Raw genomic sequence first — 20,636 nt, 5'->3', positions numbered from 1 at the left:
AGTTAATAATGCAACTTAAGCTCACTTAAGACTTAACCTGCAGCCAGGTGGTGTACACCTTTAATCCCAGCACTTGGGAAGCAAAGTCAGGTGGACCTACAGAGTGAGTTTGAGGCCAGCCTGGTCTAAAGAGTGAGTTCCAGGACAGCCAGGGCTATACAGAAAAATCCTGTCTCAAAAAACAAAACAAACAAAACAAACAAACAAACAAAAACAACCAAACTTAGCCTGCTATCCTATTTGTGTACTCAGCCTGCTTGGCTTTAACCCATCTTTAAGAGAATAAATTCAACAACCAAATCTTACTATGCCTTGAATTTCCCACTTACGAGCTCAGCTAATGCACAGCAGTAACTTAAGTTATATACTCTTCCAAGCCCCTGCACTTGAAGAGTGTGTGCGTGCATGCATCTGTGTGCATGCATGTGGTAATCATTTGCTGAAAGCAAATTATTTTATAAGGTTGAATGCAATAAATAGACCTTTGGTACTGACTAATCAGTCATGGTTGAATGCAACCTTATAAAATAAATATAAACCATAAATATTGGACAGAGCATATGAATAGTTTGATAACATCTATTTGCAGTACGTTTGTTTTTAAGTGCTTTGCAATCAGTTGGAGCCAGTAAAGTTCCATGCCCTGTAAAACTCTGTTAAAAATTTAAGGGCTGGAGAGATGGCTCAGTGGTTAAGAGCACTGTCTGCTCTTCCAGATGTCTTGAGTTCAATTCCCAGCAATCACAGGGTGGCTCACAACCATCTATACTGGGATCTGATGCCCCTTCTGGCATGCAGGTGTACATGCAGCTACAGCACCCACATATACAAAATAAATAAATATTTTAAAAAAGATTTCTATAAAGTATCCCCCCTTATTCCTTTCCCATGCCATGTCTTCTGTGCAGCTCAATAAATACAGAGCAAAGCCCTCTATTACGGACAGTCAGTTTTGGACCCTCTGCGTGGAGACTCTAGGTTTAATATGGATGCTCACATAGTTAAAAGGTATCAAAAGTCTGACTGGTTGGCTGAAGCATTTGCCAAAAGATGGGCTAATGGAAAGGAGCTGAAGATCCCCAATACCCCTTGACTCAATGTTAATGAGGGATTTTAGGGCTCAGGAAAATTATAGTCCTAGAATAGGTATGCTGTATATGTAATCCTTCACAAGGGAAGGCCCAGAAGACATGGCCTTCACTAGCCCTGCATGACACAACATGGTGAAAGGGTTATCAGTACATTTGGAAGGCTTTGTTGTCACCCTTCTCCTTGTGGCAGACCTTAGGGTTGGAAATGCTACTGCTCAGTTGGATGAATAAAATGTGATGGGTTTAACTGGGCCATGGAGCAGCAGAGGCCAGATGGCAGCCCTGAATCACCAAAGGCAAGTTGAGCATAGTTACCATAATGGACTAACGCACAATGTCAACACAAGCAAAGAATTTCTCTATGTATCAGAGCCCTGGCTGTCCTATACTCCCTTTGTAGACCAGACTGACCTCAAACTCACAGAGATCTGTTTGCCTTTGCTTCCACAGGTGCTGGGATTAAAGGCATGTGCCACTAAGCCTGCTGGCAAAGTAATTTTGTGGTATGTCTTAAATAGACCTTTGGTACTGACTAATCAGTCATGGTGTTTCCAGGCGTGAAATAGTTAAGAAGCCTACCTCATTTCTGTTTGATCTGTACAGGCAGAAAAATTCTCAAATGTAAGAAAGGATACATTAAATGGTGGTAAGAAAAAATCTTGGCCTGTGACCCAGTTATCAGATGTGAGCCAGTTTGCAGACCCAGAACCCCTTGAATGAAAGGACAGCCAAGTTCCCCTGAGGAACCTTGGTAAAGTATCTAAAAGATTTACTGTTAGCCTTTCTCCAGTTCTTCCCCAGAGCTATCTATGGCCTTTTACAAGGGTAACTATATTCTGGAGCAGAGGGAAGGAAATAATCAATTGGATACTGGTCCTGAATTGACACTGATTCTTCTTTAAGACCCCAAGAAGCACCTTGGCTCTCCAGTTAAAGTAGGGGCTTATAGAGGTCAGGTGATTAACAGAGTTCTAGCTTAAGCCCAACTCACAGTGGGTCCAGTAGGTCGCAGAACTCAGCCTGTGGTTAGTCCTCCAGTCTCAGAATGCATACTTGAGGTAGAAAAACTTAAAAGTTAGCAGAATTCCCACATTGGTCCCCTGACCTGTGGAGTGAGGCCTATTATGGTTGGAAAGGCCAAATGGAAGCCTCTGGAGTTGCCTGCCAGGGTAAGGAATGAACCAAAAAAACCAATATTGCATCCCAGGAGGAATTACAGAAATTAGTGCAACCATCAAGGATTTGAGAGATGTAGGGGGGATGGTTCCCACCACATCTCATTTCAACTCTATTTGGCCTATTCAGAAGGCAGGTGGATGATGGAGAATGACAGTTGACCATTGCAAACTTAATCAAATAGTGAGATCAACACACCTCTTAGTACACGGTATGCAGCTACTGCTACAGCAAATATCTTTTTCTCAGTACCTGTCCACAAGGACCACCAGAAGTCATCTGCTTTCCCAGCAGTAGACCTTTATAGTTTTACCTTAAGGATACTTTAACTATCCAGTCCTGTGTCATAACTCAGTTTGCTGAGATCTTGATCCTCTGTCTCTTCCACAAACTATCACAAAGGCCCATTATACTGGTAACATCATGTGGCTAGGACCACGTGAGCAGGAGGTGACCCCTTTGGACTTGTTGGTGATGCACATGTGCATCAGAAGGTGGGAAACCAACCAAACTTCAAGGACCGTCAACCTCAGTACAATTTCTAGTTCAGTGGTGTGGGGCATGTGGAGATATCCTTTCTGGTGAAGGGTAAATTACCACACCTGGACCCTCCTACCACCAAAAAAGAAGCACAACACTGGGGCTGAAAAAATTGTGCAGTTAAGAGCACTTGTTTTCTTGCAGAGGACCCACTTCTAGCCACAGGGGATCCAATGCCCCTTCTGACCTCAGTAGGTACCAGGCATGTATATGATATACAAACATACATTCATACACACAAAAATGAAATAAATCTTGTAAAGTGGAGAAGGAGCAGCCACCTTCCTGGACCTATATAGATTCTGGAGACAGCAAATTCTTCACCTGCTTGTTACTCCAGCCCATATACTAAGTGACTCAGAAAGCTGCTAGCTTTGAGTGGGGTCTGGAACAGGAGAAGGCTCTTAAACATGTCCAGACTGCTATGAAGGCTGCTCTACCACTTGGGCCATATGATCCAGCAGACCAGAAGGTACTTGAGGTGTCAATGGCTGATAGGGGTGCTGTTTGGAAACTCTGGCAGGTCCCAATAGGTGAATCACTGAGGAGACCTTTGGGATTTTGGAGCAAGACTCTACCATCATCAGCAGACAATTATTTCTCACTTCAAGTTGGGTCTTGGCCTGCTATTGGGTCCCAGTGGAAACCTGATGTTTGACAATAGGATACCAAGTTATTATGAAACCTGAGACACCCATCTCAGCTGGATATTATGTGACCCACCAAGAAATCAAAATCTGTTGCTTTGAACTCTCTAAGGAACTCCTAAAAATCAGAGATAATTGATGGTGGTTGGTTCAGATGAGTAAATCCTCATGATGTTATATAAACTTTGTTCCACAGTAATCTCTGATTGTTCAGTAAAAAGGCTAGACAGCATATAGCTGAGCAGAAGAGAAGTAGATAGAGCTTAGGTTTCTGGGCTTAGGGGTCTCAGGGGGACCATGAGAGAAGCAGGAGAGGAAGCCAGAGAGGAAGGAAGTCACCATGGGGCAGTATGGACCATGAATATGTGGCCACGAGGGCTGGCCTGATGGGACAGAAGCAGCCCAGGCAGGAACAATTATGGCAAGTAAATTGGGGTATGTAGCTATGAAATAGCAAAATAACTTAGAGGGTTGATATCTGCCCAGCTCTACTGCTTTATAATTTATCATAAAACCTATAAGGTCTCTGTCTTGATTATTTGGGAACTAGCTGGGGTAGAGAGGCCCTCTAGAGTCTCCCCAACAGATAATTCTTTAAAAATTTGGAAGAAAAATAATTTTCAACTTAGAATTCTATTTCAAACCCTAATATCAACCAAATGTGAAGGCATCTTCAGAGAGTCAAGATTTTAAAAGTGATATCCCTTCTCACTCTGCGAACATATTCTACCAAAGTAAAGGACTAAAGGGGAAAGGAAGGGGAGGTCATCTATCTAAGACCTAAAAATGGGAGATCCATACAGGAGAGCATGAGAGCAGAAGATATGCAGAGAATACAGGGCCACTAGTTCAGACTCACTAGGTCAAAAGCTCCACATAAGATCCCTTCTGAAAATGAAAACTAATGAACTAAATACTTAGAGCTCTAATTGTCTTTAGAAGGTTGTGTGCTTATGTGTATGTATACATGCTTGTGTATGTAAGTACTTAGGAATGTACACACAGAGGCTAGCAAGGGCAGGTCAATCTCCTCTATCACTCTCCACTCTAATGCTTTGAGACAGTTTCTCACTGAATCTGAAGTTCATTCTTTCAGCTGGCCAGTGAGCTCTGAGGATCTGCCCGTCTCCCCTTCATAGTGCTGGAATTATAGGTATTTGTGGTCATAGTCAACTTGTTTGCTTGGCTGGTTTTCCTGAGACAAAATTTCACTATGTACCTTTGACTGGCCTGGAACTCACTATGTAGAGCTGGCTGGCCTATTACTCACATGCCTGCCTCTGCCTCCAGAGTGCTAGAATGAAAGTTGTATGACACTACGTCCAGCCATGCTCAGTTTTTTCCTTTTACTAAAAACATTTTTTTCCTTCACATAATATATCCTAATTACAGTTTTCCTCCCTCTACTCCTCCCTTCCTCTCCACCTCCGCTCCCATCTGGATCCACTCCTTTTCTATCTCTCACTAGAAAACAAACAGGGTTCTAAGGGATAATAATGAAAGAGATAAGAAAAACAAAACCTAATACATAGAAATTAGATAAAAACAAACAGAAGGAAAAGAACCCAAGAGAAGGTACAAGAATCAGAGACCCAACTGTTTGCACATTTAGGAAGCCATAAAACACCAAACTGGAAGCCATACTATATACACAGAGGACCCAGTGCAGACCCCTGCAGGTCCTGTGCATGTTGCCTCAGTCTCTAGTTCACATGCATGTTCACCTTCTTAATGTGAGTGCCAGGGCTTAAAACCCAGGTCTTTATGACTGGAGAGCCAGGGCTCTTACCAACTGAGCCATTTCCCCAGTCCCTTGAATATCCTTCCTATCTTGGAGTTGGTTACAAGGGAACCCTCTGAAAGGGCAAGGGAGAAAGCTCATTTGGTAAAGTGCTTGCTGTGTGAGCACAGGATCTATATGTGGTTCAATCCCCAGCACCCATATAAATAGCTTCATACAGGGCTGAAGAGATGGCTCATTGTCTAAGAGTACTTGCTGCTCTTATGGAGGAGCCAGATTTGGCTTCCAGCACTGGCATGGCAACTTATAACCATCTATAACATCCAGAGAATCTGATATCCTCTTTCTGTTCCCTTCAGTACCAGGCATGGATATGATACACATACATACATACATGCAGACAGACCACCCACAAACATTAAAAAAAGAAAGAGCCCGGTGGGGGCACACACCTGTAAGCCCAGTGCCGAGGAGGCATGATAGCAGGCCCCCTAGGGCTTGCTGGCCAGTCACCCTATCCTAAATGATGTTCCCCAGCCTGGTGACACAGCTGCCTTAAAAACAAAGGGAGTGACCCTAAGGACGCCGCCACAGATGACTGCACACACTCATTCACACCACCTCCCCTCACACGGACACACCCACAGGAGACAAAACCCCCTCGTGACAAGATCCCCACTCACCAAGGGGTCTTGGGGCCACGACTATGAAAAAGGAATGCTGTACAGAGAGGTCAGGCTGGGTATCACCATTCAGTCTAACACCAGTAAGCCAAAACTTGTACGTCCAATCACATTTTAATATGGTTGCTTGTAATTCATGCCCATGTTAACACTAACACACACACACACACACACACACCCCAAAGGCCAAAAGTTAAGATGCTGGAGTACTTAACATAGCCAGTTTATAGGACAGTAAACATGAGAATCCATCTACCTGCCAGGAGTGTAGTATGCGTCCCAACTTTCCCAAGATGGAAGCCCCTGTGCTTTTTGCACTCACTATACATTACTGTATTTCTTATTTATTCATGTCCTTTACACATATCAGGTAAACATTAAGTTTCCTGAGCTTTGGGAGCACTTTAAGCAAATTATTGAAACCAGCGGTGTATAAGTTCAGAGAACTTTGACTTGCAAGCCAGCTGTTTAACAGTTTCAGAGGACTTGTAACTAGGTCTAAAATGTGGACAATTTGAGGAATTTAGCCCTTTATCTTGGGCTTTGGTATTGTGGGGTAGATAGTGTCAGGACTGCATTACATTTAATGATATGTGGGGTGATGTCCACTGAAGAATCATACACATACTGGTGGGAGAAATCCCTATACCCTTTGACATCACAGAAGTCTTTGTGTTGACTATATTATGAGAATGAAGTAAAAATACAAACATTTTGCTTTTCCCACATATATATAGTATATATAATATTGCTATAAAAATTCTGATCGTGTACATAGTCATAGGCTCATTTTGTTGATCAGAAAAAAAATTCAACTTTTTAAAACTATGGCATTTCTGTCTTAGGAAAGGGAACACATCACGCTGTCAGTGTTACTCAGACCCAGGCTTTAGGAGAGACTTAGTCACTCACCTGATGAAAGAAGTATGTAACAGCAAGGTCATTGTCATTTAAGAGGACCTCTTCTTCTGTTGTGAAAAGCCACTTTCGAATAGTCAGACAGGTGCCTGGCACAGCTGACGTATAATTCTGGACGTAGAGTTTATGAGGAAATTCGTTAGGTGCCAGCTTACGTACTGAAGAAGACAAAACAAAGAAAGCTGAAGTGGAGAGACACACAAGAGTTTCCCTAGTAGGAAGTGTACAAGGCAGGTCAACACCAGTAGCCTGTTAATTAGCATTACCTCAGGAGCACAAAGCAACTGCAGGTCCAGCCAAGTCCACCATTTCTAACTACGACTCTGGCCAGTAAAGCAAATGACTAAAATATTGAATGACAGGTCCTTTAGCTAACATGATTGCACAGAGTGTCAACTCCAAATTCAGTTAAAATGTCTGATCTATGACCTGCTAAGTTACAAGCATCTAACTGGACATGCTAGGTGCACCAAATGTCTTCAGAGCAGCCTCTCCTCTTCCCCAGCTAGGGGACATTTGGAGTCTCTCCCACGGGCACTCTCAATGTACTGCATTTATTTATGCAGAACTGAACGGTACTTTTCATCTACTCCCTAAATCCTAGGGCATTTGTCACAGTTCAGGTGTCTACAGGGTAGCTTTTGAACAGCCTAGCTCCACTGTGGGCTAGGACTACAGTGTGCCACCACACACAGCTTAGTCCTTTTAATTCCTACCCTGGCTTTCCTAACCTTTCTTGAGACTTACTTGGCTTTACAATGCTGCAAAAGACAAACTTAATACTTCTCACTAACAGAAAGCTTAGAAAGGAGAAGATCAGAATCCAAGCATCCTGGCATCTTACCAATTCTTTATAACACAATTTATATATGTATATTAGGGCACTAAGGGTTGGGATGAAAAAAATAATAGGATGGCTGCTCCCAAGGAATCAAAGTTTCTGTACTGACCAAAAATAAAATGAGCAGAAATGCTTTATAAGATCTGCCAAGCTGGCTTGCTAAAGGCAGAATTAGTAAGTGGAAGCTCCTCTCATCATTAAGTCTTTCTTTGGCAAAGCAATTTTTGTCCAATGGTATTAGAATAATACACCCCCAAACAAAATATAGTAATAGACACTAGCACTTACCAAAGGAATGATTGATCACTTCAAATAAGGCAAAGTAATTCACTGTTGTACTGTCCATGCCAACCTTTGATGCAATAGCCTGGAGTTTAAACAGAATAGAACTGTTTCAGGAAAAGTAAGTTCAGACAATGCTATGGGGCAGGTATATGCATGAGAAAGGGAAAAGGGAGACACTCTGCCTCCTGATTTCATAAAAACTATCATGGCCCACAGCTAACCTTCAGGTGCACATGCGCACACAGATGCATGAACCCAAATACAGCCATCCTCTGTGCACACCTCCCTTCCAAAACAGGCTTAGTGTCAAATTTCCCTTTTCAAATATGAATTAATTCCATAAAGTATTTTTAATTTTATTTTTACTAATGTGTATATGTGCATCTGTGTGAATGATGCCATATATATTTGGATACTCACAGAGACCAGGAAAAAAACAATGGCTCAATTAGAACTGAGTTATCCTCCAGCCCCACAAAGGTCTTTTATATCACTTAAAAAAATATACTTGACAAGACAGTTCATAAAATGAAAACAATTTTTAAAATATTTTATCATTTATTGTTTGTGTGTGTGTGTGTGTGCGCATGTCTCTGACTGTGTATGTGGGTGGGGAGGGCTGAGCTTCTGTGGAGATGAGAGATCAACTTGAAAAAATCAACTCCTTCAATCACATGAGTCCTAAGGGCTAAAATCAGGGTTAGGCTTGTTAGGCTTTTACGCACTAAGTCAGCTTACTGTACCTGAAAACAAATTCTCTGGGACCTAGTTTCACAGATTCAGCTTACATTTACTACAGGCTGTTAACACATGAGAGCTCAACCTTTCATTATTTAATTATTTTATGTGTTGCCTGAATGTGTGTCTGTCTGTGTGACATATAAAAAGCAGAAGGTGCAAATCCCCAAGGAATGCAGTTATGGACAGCCATATGGGTGCTGAGCATCAAACCCAGGTCCTCTGGAAGAGCAGCCAACATTCTGGCTGCTAAGCTATCTCTGCTTCTTGTTTGTTTAGAGATAGGATCTCACTATTTTGACTACACTGGCCTTGAACTTCTGGACTCCAGCGGGCCTCCTGCCTCAGCCTCCTAGCACCTATACTTGTGCTTTCTGTGCTTGGTTGTTGAGCTTAAAACATGGTTAATTCTATTCAGAATTCACAAATTATTTTTATTTTTCAGATGATCTATGTTCTAAACTGGAGACACTGGATATCTCTCTTTCCTAAGAATTATAATCACCAATATCTTCATAAAAGTAACTATGTTGACAAGCAACATACTAAACAAGAACCAATCAGTCTTCTCTGGAAAGTAAGTATTTCATGTGCAAATAAGTCAAAATTGATTTTACATACATGTTACAACAACAACAAAAGATCACAAAGCAGAAACAGTAGTAACAATACCAGTTTAAGAGTACTCCCAACATAAGCAAAGAATGCACTAAATAGCTAAAACCTGTTGGAAGACTGAACCAAGTATGGCTGTATCCGTTCCTCCCGTATCTGCTCATATGTCCAGCTTCAGCTCATCTGACACTGTACAGGAACTGGAAACTACGAGCATCTTAAACTACCATTCTATACTACACTGGATCAGAAGAGGAGTACTGTCAGGAGTTACAAAATGGCTTCTAGCTCTAAGATTCAGTAATGTGATGGGGTAAAGAGAGTTTAAAACAAAACACCTTAGGTCCAGGCTGGAGAGATGGTCCAGGAGATAAGAACACTTGCTGTTCTTATAGAGGACATGAGTTTTGTTCCCATCACCCACACTGAAACTTCAGTTCCAGGGGATCCAATGCCCTCTTATGGCCATTCCAGATAACTGCACAGATTTATATACATATTCACAGACACAGATACATATTAAAAAAAATTAAACAACAAAATGTCCTAGGTCATCTAAAGAAACATTGAAAAAAGTAGAGAACAAAGCATCTGACTAAGTCACATTTAATTAGTAATTTACCTGTAACTAAAAATAGAATATTAACAATTATTACACCGACAACACTGAACTAAGGCATCAATTATGAACATAGGAAATCATTAAATATTTATCCTTTCTCCTCTACAAACCTTCCTAGGAAAAGTTACTTAGAGAAGAACTCTAGCTATACTGAAAGAGTGAGAGAGAACTGAAACCAGCACTTTGTAACTTTTATTGTTGATTAAGACAACAATTACTGGTAGACAGACTGTGCAGTGAAGAGACCAGTAATCACCACCACACTACAGACGAATATGTATCACTAAAATGGACAACTAGAGACTGTAGTGCCCACTGAAAAGCAACATGCCTTAATATGTTACAGCCTAGTTACAAAGTATTTGTGTCTTATATTAAAATACATTATGTTACAGCCTAGTTATAAGTATTTGTATCTTGTATTAAAAAACAGAACTTGAATATAATCAAGCCTCTAAAGCAAATTTCCATTTATAGAAAATAGAGGGAGCTAGAAGGACATGATACATGATCTACAAGAAAACAAGATAATAGACTTAGAATGACCCAAACTTCCACACACACAAAAGGCAGGGAAGGAAGACTGCTGGGTGGGAAATAACATAAAACCAAATGTGATATGAGGACCTGTTTAGATCCAGATTTTTTTTTTTTTAGATCCAGATTTTTAACAAACCAACTAAAAAAGTCATTTTGATAACTGAAAAATTCTAATTATGGAGTTAATGAATAATAAGAAGTAGTGCTCTTTTTATGACTTGATAACGGCACTGGTTATATATAAAGAATATACATGTTTTAGATGTATGCTGAAGCATATACAGCTCTACTATGGCTTCTGCCTTAAAGAACAAACAAACAAACAAACAAACAAAACAAACAAAAAACTTAGAAGAAAAGAAAAGGAGGATACAAGGTGTAAGTGTGGCAATATCTTGATAATTTCAAAATATGATTGATGAAGGAACTGGGGGTATATAGTTCAGTGGTAAAGTACCTAACCAGCATGACCAAGGCCCTGGGTTCTATACCTCACACCATTAAAAAAAAAAAAAAAAAAAAAAGGCCTATGGAGAAATTTGTAACTCTGATCTTATATACGTTTAAACAGTTTACTACAGTACTGGGAAAAGGGCTCTGTGGGAAAAGCACTTACAGTGGCGAGTGTGAGAAACACGGTTGGAACGCTGGCATCGACATAAATGCTGGGGGCTGTAAAGACTACCTGTAATCCAAGGCCCCAGGGGGTGGAGACAAGGAGTCCCTGGATGAAGCTGGCTACAAGACTTGCCAAATCACCAAGCTCCAGTTTAGCAGGAGAGCCTGCCTCAGTCTGTAACGTGGAGATCAAGCTAGGAAGACACCCACACCCACAAGTACACACAGATGTGCATGTACATCTAAGCACGCACAGACAGGCATATCTGCACCTCAACAGGCACACATACAAACATACACACACACCCCACACAGGCTCGTATGTATGCACATGCAGTTTTTTACATGGGACTAGGGAGACAGCTGAGTAGGTGGAGCACGTGCTAAACAAGCATGAGAATCTGAGTTTGAATCGCTCTCCACATAGAAAGGCGAGACAGACCACATGCACTCAAGACTATAGTTCTCGCACTGTTGGGGTGAAGCCAGGAGGACTGCTGGAGCTTGCTGGCCAGCAGGCTAGAGATTCTGTCTCAAAGGAGTAAGACAGAGGTGAGAGTGATAGAGGAGAACACCCAATGTTTAGGAAGATGTCGGCGTCAACCTCTGTTCTCCACAAATATGCACACGAGTCCGCGCACACCATGCGCGCACACCTGCATACAATCTGCACTTGCCACATACACACACTATTTTTTTAAAGGGTTTTTACAACAACAGCAACAAAAGAGGCGTTAACCATAACCACTGCCCTCTGAGGTATTGACTGTACTTTTTTTAAAATACAAGGGTTTTTTGTTTGTTTTTTTACATACTCCTGGCTACTCTACTATCTGCAGCATTCTTGCCTTAGCCTTCCAAGTTCTGGGATTACAAGCATAGAAGCACACGTCACTACTCCTAGCTTTCATACACCTTTCTTTTAAGGACAAAGTTAACTTCACATTAGTAATACGAATTCATAAGGGTACTACTCTGCACAGTTTTGTATTAACTCTTTTTTTTTTTTTTCTTAGCCTCACATCATCCAATGTCAAGTTGACTTGCTCAAGTTTAATTTACCTGGTATACTTGGTCTGTAGTACTGTTCTTTTTAACCCTGACGGTAACTGTTGTTCCATCCGGCAAGGCAACTCTCAGCTCTACATCAGATACACCATTGTAATTCTAAAGGAAAAGAAAGAAAGAATTTGCAAACCAGTAAATCTTCACTCTCCTTGCTTCAGGCTAACTAAACAATATCTAACACAAGAAACAGGAAATAAATTCTACTAAGACAAGAAAAAATGAAGTCTCAAAGTTAATATATTTACAACTCATAAAACTTTAGAGTGTAGAAGTTATCCTTGAAGAGAACAGATGCTACCATTTCAAAACAAAATACTGCTGAAACAGTTTAGGTGAAACACACAGGAGACTTCTGTACACTCCATTCAGAGCTCACCAAGAGAACAATGACAGGAGCAGTCTCAACACTGGCTGAATGTTAGGCAGTTAGATTGGCTAGAGGGACATGCTCATGACTTTCCTGAACCTTGATATGATCAGACCACCTTCAAAGGAAAAACAGATGAGACTTAGAGATGTAAACTGTGTTGTGCCCAATATTCTAGCAAAGACTACAAAATTCTCATTCAACTGAAAACAAACACTTAGAACTGGGGATATACCTCCGTGTGAGAATGCTCACAGAATGCTTAGGGCTGTAGCACCACAAGAATGAATCAATTAATCAATTAATCAGTGAAAAACCCCACAACCCTCATGGCTTTTGGTGACAACACATTTTGAGGCTTTTAGACTTATTCTAAGTGTGTGGGTGTTGCCTGCAGGCACGTGTGCACCACGTGCATGCCCGGCGCTCACAGAGGTCAAGAGCAGCTTTGGATTCCTGGGACTAGAGTTACAGATTAGCTGGGAAGCACTGTTTATTGCTGGAAACTGAACCCAGGTCCTCTGCATGAGCAACAAAGGCTCCTAACCGCTGAACCATTTCTAGCTCCAACTTTCTGCTTTGTTTTTTGAGAGACAGTTTTGCCTTGAAGCCCAGGATTACCCATGAACTCAAGGCCATCCATCTTTCTGCCTTGGTTTCTATAATGTTAGATTATAGGCATCAACCATCCTGGTCAGCTTCTAACAGATTTTGCTCTTTTAATTTTTATTACTGAGAAATATTTATTTATTACTGAGAAATATTTATTTATTACTGAGAAATATTTTTAAGTGGTCAATAAAAATGACCACTTAAAAATATTACTAATCTTTATCTAAAAGCATCTTAAGCATTATGATAGCTTCCCCCTTACCCACAGGTAAGGTAAGGTTCCAAGAATCACAATAGATGGCAAGAAACATGGTTGTTACTGAAAGCCATGGTGGATGCTATTTCCAGCTGCACTAAGCATAGCCATGCACTGTGGTTGTAGCTTTTACAATTTAAGGAGCTCCGGCAAAATCAGCATAAATCTGTCTTTTTTTTGTCCATAATTTCACAGACAGAAGACCTTAGCAATCTTACCAGGATTCTTTTTTTTTTTTACTGGTTACACGGGCGTATTCTATGGGTTCCTTGGGTCTGTGTGTTGCTACCACTCTCATGTTCTGAAGGGCTAAGGGCTGTTTGAAAACAGCAAGCACTGTGACAGAGCGGAGGCAGTCAGATGGCTGACCAAACTACTAAGTGACTACCAGGCAGGTGGCATATACAGAGGAGACATCCCAAATGGGACAACATAGAATGGACATAAAGCTTAATCACGGTACTCAGAATGCCATACAATTTGAAGGTTACATAGTTTTTATTTCTGAAATACTATATTTTATAGACCATGGCTGGCCATAGATAACAAACTGTAGAAAGTAAAACCATGATTAAGGGGAGGGCATTATTTATACCCTATCTACAAGAAACCTATAATCTGGTCAGAAAAACAAAATATCTACATATTAAACAATTGATGGATAACAGATTAGTATTATGTAATCATTCTTTTATCCAATTAATTATTATTAAGCACCTCCAGCACATGTGATACTGTGAGAAACCTATAATCTGGTCAGAAAAACAAAATATCTACATATTAAACAATTGATGGATAACAGATTAGTATTATGTAATCATTCTTTTATCCAATTAACTATTATTAAGCACCTCCAGCACATGTGATACTGTGATCAAGATTTAGCTCTGATCTACTGGTAGCTCACACACTCTTGTAAGCTAAAAATATAAAGTGACAAACTGATTATATGTAGAAAAATTAGAAAATGAGATGGCAATAAAATTATTGAGTGATACTAACTGCAGAAGTTCTTTGTAGGATAAAAAATTGATGACTTGAGTCATAAGAAGACTTCAAAGAGAAGGTGGACCAGGAAAATGGCAGATTAGATGCTGCCTCTGCGTAACAGTAAGAAAAGTCAAGGTAACAAAGAATAGATTCCATTCCAAAGACAGACAGAGCAGAAGAACATGGGATACTGCAAGGGGAGTTAATAAAGACAGCGGAAAAGTGCAGAGAACCAGAAGAGTGACCTTTGACCTTTGACCTGATCAGTGGTTCAAAGGATGGGCATGCAAGCAAAGTGAGGGGGAAGTTCACCAGAAGAGGAGATAAACTCTAGGGAATGACACAATGGATAAAGGAAATAAAAAGTATTCCATGGTCAATGAGAGGGTCAGTAGGTTGGCTCAGCTGATAAAGGCACTTGCCACTACACCTAATGACCCTGATAAGTCTGGTCCCTAAAGCTCACTTGGTGGAAGAAAAGAACCAATTGCTCCCCTCACTGTCTACCACGCTGCACTGTGCCTCACTGCATGTACAGTACACACACTAAGGAAATAACTGTACAACACATTTTGTGGGTTTGAAATGTGGCACTGCGGCAGAACATTTTTTGGCATGCATGAGTTCTGAGGTTTGAGACTCAGCATCATAAAATAAAAATCAAAGTACAAAATATCTGGAATAACAATATGTTAGTCCATGGAAGGGAATGAGATTAGAGAGATGGAGAGGAGCCAGGTCATGATGGGCCTTGTGAGTGCTATATAAGAGTTCAAACCGAATCCTGAAAACTGTGGAAAGGTTTCAAGTAGGGAAACGGCAGGAAAACAGAACATCCTTTTAAGAAGCTTAGTTATGAATGGAGAAAAGTAGTTCCTAGAAAGAACGACATCTTGTTTTTTTTTTTTGTTTTGTTTTGTTTCATTAATGTGGATGATGAGCCATGAGAAGACAGAGAAGCAAAGAAAAGTGGGGAAGAAAGGTGAGGGGAGAAAAGAGGAGGAAAGGGAAACAGAAAAAAAGAGAAGGGGAAGGGAAAAGAGAGAAGGGGAAGAAAGGGAAAAGGAGGGCAGAGAAGAGGATTCCAGGATTTTCTCATAGCAGAATTACAATGGTGAATTTTCAATTAGTCCTGCCACAAATTACATTAAGAAGGTCCAAAAGAGAAAAGACTTCTACAGGCAGTGCCTCGGGAGCTCTGAGGTTAGTTAGCCACTATGTCACTTCCACATAATTTTACATGAATCTAAAGGAAGTAAGTCATCATATTTGTTAATTCATCAGGATCTACAAGACAATGCAGAAATCATCAAAACACTATCTCAGAAATACAGAGAAACTTGTATCTCAAAAAGAAATATAATTTACCAATATGCAGGTTCAGAATAACAACTGTGGCTGCTGTTTGTCATCAGATGAAAAAAATTACCTTTAAAATAATTTCAGAAATAGCAAACAAAAAGAAGGCGGACTGGAAGACATGCAGAGAAGCAGCACAGCGAGAAGAGCAAGGGCCTTCTAGCTCCAGTGGAGAAGAAAGCACAAGACTAAAAGGAACATGGGCAGAGCTGGAGAGCACTATGTTCCATGTCAGCCAAACTCAAAAGAAAGACAAGCAGGCTTGCTCTCATATTTGAAATTTACATTTTAACATATGAAAGTGGAACGGGGACTACATAAAGGAGAGAGTCTAAGAGGAAGAAGGAAGGGGAACAAAAGAGAATAATGTAGAAGGAAAGGAAAGCTACATCACATTTCTCTCCTATGTAGACCTAAATGCATAAATATAAACGAGAGACAAAAGCAGGAGGGACCACACGGAGACAAGAAGGAGACCAGAGGGGACTGACAAGGGAAAAGTGAGGAGTACGGACAGACACAGTGGGGTGTGAGTGTGTGTGCATGTGTATCTACACATGTACATGTGTGTGACTGAAAACACCACAGTGAAGCTTATTATTTTACAGCATAGCTAAAAATTAATTAAAACATAAAAGACACAGAATGTGAACTTGGTTCTAGTTCTTCAAGGATATGTATATATGAAATGGAAATGGAAAAAAATCCAGTCATTTCAGAGAGCTGATTACAATTCAGCCCACAAACATTTTTTGCCCCTAAGTAGCTTAGCAAGAAATGATCAGGGAAGGAGTGCTTACCTCATCAGATTCAGACAGAAATTCCTGCATGATGTCACTCTCACCAATGACTCGGATTGAACACACTGTAAAAAACAAAGAGATTATCTAGCATCAGGCCTTAAATCAAGAATATAAAGAATATATCAAGGTTTACAACTAAATTGTCAAAGAGAAGCATGGTCAACAAGTATCTGTAATTCTAGTACTTGGGAGGCTGAAGCAGGAGATTTGCTGCAAGTTCAAGTCAGACTGAACTATAGAGTGATTTCTAGACCAACCTGAGGTATATGGCAAGACCCTATATCAAAAAGTATACAGAGCCTGAGGTAGGGGCCAGCACTTGGGAAGCAGAGGCAGGTGGACCTCTGAGTTTGAGGCCAGCCTGGTCTATAGAGTGAGTGCCAGGACATAAAGAGAAACCCTGTCTCAAAACCAAAACAAAGAACATACAGAAAATGTTTAAGGCAGCAGCAGCAGGCAATTATATAACTTAATATATGTACCTTTAGTATATGCAATCTCAAGGCCTGGCAAACAATTCACCTAAATATAGTTCAGAATAGTAAAATAAAAGGAACTATAAAGATACAGTTTGCTAAAAATACTAAATATAGAGAATTATAGCACATTTAAATTTCCGGTCTTATGGGATAAATTATCGTGTTGAACATAGGAAAAAAAGGCAATGGAAGGAAGAGAAAGAGAAAGGCCAGGTAAAAATAAAACAAATATCAAAATGAAACACTAAATAAAAACATTTACTTGGCCTAGGAATCGCAAGTCAGAGAACAACAATATCTAACATTGCTTTAGAAAAGGGGCAGGTAAGCAAGGACTCGAGCTCCAGAGCATCTAGCTTCACCTTCAAAGTGATCTAAGAGAAACAGCCAAGGAGGCAGTGAGGCACGGAGCGCAAGCCCCAGGGAGACAGAGTGAGAAGGCAGAAGTCTAATCTAAGGTGCCTCACTCCAAGGCAGCGAGTTTCACGGAAGATTTTATTGCAATTTAAAGTAACCTAACTGGCGTCCTTATGGCGGTATTCAGAAGCTGGTCTACTTTAGAAAAAGGTAAAAATAGATAGTGGGGAGAGGGGGATCCCACTACTTTCAATGTGGGAAATAATTTTTCAAAAAGAAGGTTCACTGCCAAAGTTAACTGTTTTCTGGGTTTTTTTGTTTTGTTTTGTTGTTCTGTAAATTGAATTAGGTCAATTAGTCTTTACACTATTATTCTTTTAAACTAATATTAAAAAAAAAAAAAAAACAAAACCCTATTGCATAGTGTAGTGATTTGAATGAGAATAGCCTGCACAGGCTCAAGTGTTTGAATGCTCCATACTGGGAGGTATGGCCTAGTTGGAGGAAGTGTGACACTGGGGATAAACTCTGAGAGGTTTCTGTTTTGTTGTTGTTGTTTTTAAGCAGGGTTTCTCTGTGTAGCCCTGGCTGTCCTGGAACTCAATCAGTAGACCAGGCTGTCCTGGAACTCACAAAAATCTGCCTGCCTCAGCCTCCCGAGGGCTGGGATTAAAGGCATGCACAACCGTGGCCGAGCCAACTTTGAGGTTTCTAAAGCTTACACCATGTCTAGTCTCTCTTGTGGATGAAAAGTAAGCTCTGAACTATAGCTCCGGTGCCATGCCTTCCTGGCTGCCTGCCACTATGCTCCCACAATGATGATGGTCCGGGACTCACTCTCTGAAACTGTAGCAAGCCCCAATTAAATATTTTCTTTTATAAGCTACCTTGGTCACGGTGTCTCTATAGCAACAGAACAGTGGCTTAGGCACACAGCTAACAAGCTATATAGCCATGATGTAATACAGCCAGGCAAGTCTCTTCTCACAATCACAGATTACCCTATTCAGATCTATGTCGTGTAGTATCCACAGCCATAGAATCCCAAGGTGCCATTTAGAAGTTTCATTAATTCTATATATATGCTGCTGAGAACAAGGAGACTATAGATTGTCAATAGCTGAGCAAACCTATACAGAAACAGCTATAAAAGGAATAAAGAATTTTTATACAGGACACCCTAATAAGCTAAGAATCATCAAAGCACCACAGTGATGTATTTATAGGTAAGTAAAACCCTATAAATAAAAGACCATTCAGGCCCACAAAGACATCATTTTTCTATTATGAAGCTCTCTGCACGCTAGCAAAGCAGGTACTATCAGTGAAGTGAACACTTAGCCTCGCCTTCAGGGCCCAGATCATTTAAACTTCTCATGACGTCCCTACACTACTGACTGTTAGGAAACACAGCTGTGCGATTTAGGAACAAGAATCAACGCCCACTCGGCAGAGTCCAGTTTAATCGACTGGCTTAGCTTTGAAGCAGCTTCAGGACTACACTCATTCGCTTGGGCGGGGCACACCCGCCACTGCACGAGTGGCAGTGAGAGGAAGCCCGTGTGCGGGCTGCTTCTCTCCTACCGTGTGGATCCTGGAGACCACACTCAGGTTATCGGATTTGGTGGCAAGTGCCTCTACCTGTTAGGAAATTAAGCCTGGCTTACCCTTTTCTAGATATTCTTCCAACCCCCGACGCCGGGCATCTAATTGTTGTTCTGATAATGAGAACGGCCACTTTCCTGGAAGTCGAGGAAAAGTAAAGTTGGCAAACTCTCTTTTCAGGTTTTGGTGCAGGATGGCAAACTCCCGGTACCGCTTAGAACACAGCTGCCGCCCTGCCATGTAAACATTGTATACCTGGTGAGACAGAAGAACAAAGAAATCATGGTCATCTAAAGTCAGGTGCATACTGGCTAGGTGTATTTTTATGCACTACACAAAGAATGTCCACAGCCATTTTATTTATTTTCATTTTTTAAAGATTTACTTATTATTTATACAGCATTCTGCCTACGCACCAGAAGAGGGCACCAGATCTCACTATAGATGGTTATGAGCCACCTTGTGGTTGCTGGAATTGAACTCAGAACCTTTGGAAGAGCAGCCAGTGCCCTTAACCTCTAAGCCCTCTCTCCAGTCCAAAAGAAAACTTAATAAACATGGCAAAAGTTCTACCCATAAAAGGGCTATTCTTCTGAGAAAGTTATGATCTTATTTTTGCTAATTTCTCCAACATCTAAATCTTATAAGCAGTTTTAAAGGGTGAATTTATTTTCAGAAAGCTTCAAGTCTCTCAAAACCACTGCAATAAATGCAATGAATGAGCAAGCAAGCTAATATGGAAGGAAACGAAAACCTAGTATTTATTATAAAACAGCATGGCTAACGTGTAGCTCAAACTAGCTAGCTCTGCAGTCATTTCAAAGGTGGTCAGAGGACAGCTGTGCAAGTCAGTTCTCTCCATCGTGTGGGTTCCAGGGAAAAAGTCAGGTTTTCCGGCTAGGTAGCCTTTACCTGCTTAGCCACCTCATCAACCTTATGGTTGTTTTGTTTTATTTCTTCTCTCACTAATGGCATTTGAGTTGTTCCTGAATTTAGCTGGCAATGTGAACAATACTGCTATAAATGTTTGTATACATGCCTCCTGTTGTACATATAGAAGTGAGAACTGGAGTGAGGGGTTTAAAAATATGTGCATTTGCTGAGCAGTGGTGGTGCAAGCCTGTAAAGCCTGGAAGGTAGAGGCAGACGGATCTGAGTTCATTCAAGGCCAGCCTGGTCTACAGAGTGAGTTCCAGGACAGCCAGGGCTACACAGAGAAACCCTGACTCGAAAAACAAACCAACCAAACAAACAAAAAAGATTTGTAACAAATTATATTCCTTTCCTTAGCATCTAAGAAAAAAATCTTTTTAGGGGCTGGGGAAAAAGTATAATGGGTAGAGCACTTGCCTAGTGTGCAGGAACCCTGAGTTTGATCCCCAGCACCAGGCATGGTGGGACATACCCATAATCCTAGCACTCAGGAGATGTAGACAGAAGTTCAGGGTCATCGTCAGCTACATAGAAAATTCAAGGCCAGCTTGGGATACATAAGAAATATCTTTCTGCCAATGGAATGAATATGAAAAGACTTCTGAATGGTCCTAATTTATTTTCCCAAATTACTAGTCCAGAATGTTAATCCCTTGTCAGCATGTTACGAATGTATCATTTACTAAGGCCATAACCACTCCTTTTTTTTAATCTTCCCCGGTCTATTATTAATATCAGCATCACAATCTATA

At 40.8% G+C, this 20,636-nt stretch overlaps 1 protein-coding gene across 1 annotated transcript in view; it reads right to left on the bottom strand.

Moving 5' to 3' along the window:
* The window catches only part of Snx27 (sorting nexin 27), a 70,969-nt gene that overhangs the window by 14,548 nt on the left and 35,785 nt on the right, over positions 1–20,636 (bottom strand). Inside the window, exons 3-7 of the mRNA XM_055609046.1 lie at positions 19,014–19,206; positions 16,508–16,572; positions 12,118–12,222; positions 7,926–8,004; positions 6,791–6,954 (exon numbers count right to left, since the gene is read on the bottom strand). Coding sequence (XP_055465021.1) covers positions 6,791–6,954; positions 7,926–8,004; positions 12,118–12,222; positions 16,508–16,572; positions 19,014–19,206 — 606 coding nt within the window. The remainder of the gene's footprint in view (positions 1–6,790; positions 6,955–7,925; positions 8,005–12,117; positions 12,223–16,507; positions 16,573–19,013; positions 19,207–20,636) is intronic.

Source organism: Psammomys obesus, unplaced genomic scaffold (genome assembly GCF_907164565.1).
Source record: "Psammomys obesus unplaced genomic scaffold, mPsaObe1.curated_primary_1811, whole genome shotgun sequence".
Lineage (NCBI taxonomy): Eukaryota > Metazoa > Chordata > Mammalia > Rodentia > Muridae > Psammomys > Psammomys obesus.
Note: the sequence above shows the minus strand (reverse complement) of the source record. Positions and strands in the feature narration are given on the sequence as shown.